At 56.6% G+C, this 2,909-nt stretch overlaps 1 protein-coding gene across 1 annotated transcript; it reads left to right on the forward strand.

Moving 5' to 3' along the window:
* The first annotated feature begins 1,515 nt into the window (after positions 1-1,515).
* Positions 1,516-2,396, forward strand: LOC108381335 (rRNA-processing protein UTP23 homolog). Its single transcript, XM_017637754.1, has 2 exons — positions 1,516-1,732; positions 1,795-2,396. The coding sequence occupies exons 1-2, from the start codon at positions 1,516-1,518 to the stop codon at positions 2,394-2,396; spliced, it is 819 nt and encodes a 272-aa protein (XP_017493243.1).
* The last annotated feature ends 513 nt before the right edge of the window (positions 2,397-2,909 follow it).

Here is a 2,909-nt window from a genome sequence, read left to right on the forward strand (position 1 = left end):
GGAGAGGAAGGAGCTGGAGAAGGTGCTGTACACGGTGAAGGAGAGGTTGGCGGAGAGGTGGACGGTGGGCAGGTCCTCGGTGAAGAAGGGACAGCCGCGGAGGTTTTTGGAAGGTCGGAGCAGCGGTGGCGGCGACTCGTGCCCGGGGATGACGTCCTCCTCCTGACAGGGCACCGTGTTGATGACGATCACGTCGAGGGCCTTGATGCGCGCCCGCGACTCCTGCGACATCTGCCCGTGCTCCTCGACGATGGTCCGGATCTTCTCCTGAAGGGCCTTCACCACCGCCGCGTTCTTCGGCAGCGCCGTGACGATGATGATGCGCGCCGAGTTGGTCGTGGTCGCCGCCGCCGCCGCCGCCGCTCCCGTCAGATCAAAGTTGGCCGTCGAGAGGGAGTCCAGCTCGGCGGCGAAACCGTTGGTCAGGTAGGCGAGCCCGAGGTCGTTCTCCACTGAGCTCTGGTGCTGAAGTCCGGCACTTCCTCCTGCCGCCGCCTGCTGCAGTCTCAGGGTGCTGGACAGCCGCCCAAAGGCGTCATGAAGGGCGAGGTAGTTCTGCTGGCCCACCTCCCAGCTGTTCAGCGGGCGGACGTAGTCGCTCAGACAGGCGCTCACCTTGATCGCCCGCTCGCCGTTGGGAAAGAGGTCCCAGACGATGCGGCAGTACTCGAAGAGCGCCTCCACGGCGCAGCTGTACAGCGACTTGGCGATGAAGGGGCTGAATGATGCCGGGCCGCCCCCTGAAGAATNTTCCTCCTGCCGCCGCCTGCTGCAGTCTCAGGGTGCTGGACAGCCGCCCAAAGGCGTCATGAAGGGCGAGGTAGTTCTGCTGGCCCACCTCCCAGCTGTTCAGCGGGCGGACGTAGTCGCTCAGACAGGCGCTCACCTTGATCGCCCGCTCGCCGTTGGGAAAGAGGTCCCAGACGATGCGGCAGTACTCGAAGAGCGCCTCCACGGCGCAGCTGTACAGCGACTTGGCGATGAAGGGGCTGAATGATGCCGGGCCGCCCCCTGAAGAATGCCCCTGAAGATGTGGGTGAAGATGTGCCAGTTGGCTCTTCTTCGGCGGCAGCTCAATCTCGAAGCGGCGGCCGCAGAAGGTGGCGCGGAAGGCCGCCGAGGCGTCCACCAGGAAGATCGTCCGGTAGTTGGCCACGCTGTCCACGCTCTCCATCGCCACCATCTTGTCAGCGGGAGGTAAAATAGTGAAACTGGTGGAGGTGAATTCTTGGGTGATTGGTCTTCAAAAAATTTTTCGCTTTTTCGCTTCGAAAACACTCAAAACAAGAAAACAACACCGCTAGAGGCTATTTCCACTGTAGCGGCCGCGCGCCGTGAAATGAACACAAAATAGAGCGCCGCTGGCGAGTTTGTTTTCATCTTCCGCTGCTGCTCCACGTGATTGCGATTCTGATTTGGAAATTCCTCATTTGTTGCATCTCCGCTGAATCGCCGCTGAATTAGCTCCTGAACTGAACTCTTCAACCGTGCTACGCTCGGTGTCATCAGAAGAAGATGAAGATCACTCGCTATAAGCGCGTTCAGCGGTACCTCTCCTTCTACCGAAACAACTTCCACTTTCACCCGCCGTACCAGATTCTGCTGGATGGCACCTTCTGTCAGGCTGCGCTGAAGAACAAGGTGAACATCGCCGAGCAGATGCCCAAGTACATCGGCGACCAGGTGAAGCTGCTGACGACGGTGTGCGTGGTGAATGAGACTGAAAAGCTCAGTAAGTGATAGTTCATCTCGTTTGAAGCCCAAACAGTCCAACTAACTCTGACTTCCCTCTAGGCAAGGCACTCTACGGTGCGATGCTCATCGTGAAGCAGTTTCCAGTGCACAAGTGCGGCCACGAGAAGAACCCAATCGGTGCCAGTGAGTGCCTGCACTCGTTGGTGAAGAGGAACTCCAGTGACCACTACTTTCTCGCGACGCAGGACGCCGATCTGACGGAGAGGGTGCGCCGCCTCGCCCATGTGCCGCTGATCTACATCAAGATGAACACCATCGTCATGGAGAAGCCGCAGGACCTGGCGAAGGACATGGCCGAGCAGTCGCAGGAGGCGGCACTCACCGTCGACGACCACCAGCTGCAGACGCTGAAGTCGCTGAAGAGGCGAGTGCTCGGTGAGGACGCGGAGGAGGAGGAGGCGGATAAGAAGAAGAAGAAGCGGAAAGGTCCGAAAGGACCGAACCCTCTCTCCTGTAAGAAGAAGGGCGCCGCCTCAAAGGCAGCTCACCCCTCATCATCATCATCATCATCATCATCGGCGGCGGCGGGGGCATCAAACTCGAAGGAGAGCAGAAAGAAGCGAAAGCGAGCTAACCGCATACCGAATCACATCAAGCGAATGTTCAACAAGATTGAGAGCGAGCTGACGGCTAAAGAGTGACATTGTTTTTTTGTAAATAAAAGCTTTTACCGAATTATTCTTGTTCTATCTCTTCAAGGTGATGACTTTTCGAATCCCAAACTCAAAAAGCCAAACTTCTGGGCAATGTTGCCAGCTGGAAAGAGCTTTTCAAGAAGATAAATTCAGACGGCATTTCACGAGTCCTTTGAGCCGGCAAAGGAGCGATCACTGCAGCGAGCCTTCGACACCGGATACGGGCTAATTTACCGGTACTTTAAGGCGATATCAATGCTCGAAGCCGTCTACGAATAAGTGTTTGGTTTGGTTTTGTGTGCTTTCACTTGATCATTTTTGCTTTCTTTTCAGTGGAGCGTACCACTTTTTTGTGGAATCAAGGAGGAAAGAGCAAGCTGCTGAAGAGCAATTTGCAGACATAAAGTCCTCATTTGCAGTCCTATACTCTGAGCTGTTTGAGGAGTTCAGTCAGAAGATTGACGGAGACGTCGAGAAGGGGGCCCCGGTCGTCGATGAAAGCTACCAGCCCACGTCGCA

The sequence above is a fragment of the Rhagoletis zephyria genome, unplaced genomic scaffold (assembly GCF_001687245.7).
Source record: "Rhagoletis zephyria isolate East Lansing unplaced genomic scaffold, Rhagoletis_zephyria_1.1 Rzeph_scaffold_22191, whole genome shotgun sequence".
NCBI lineage: Eukaryota > Metazoa > Arthropoda > Insecta > Diptera > Tephritidae > Rhagoletis > Rhagoletis zephyria.

Excerpts from the sequence above, each read along its gene's own strand:
- LOC108381335 (XM_017637754.1), top strand. The coding sequence starts at position 1,516 with ATGAAGATCACTCGCTATAAGCGCGTTCAGCGGTACCTCTCCTTCTAC. Across the intron at positions 1,733-1,794 it reads GAATGAGACTGAAAAGCTCA|GCAAGGCACTCTACGGTGCG; the intron begins GTAAGTGATAGT and ends ACTTCCCTCTAG.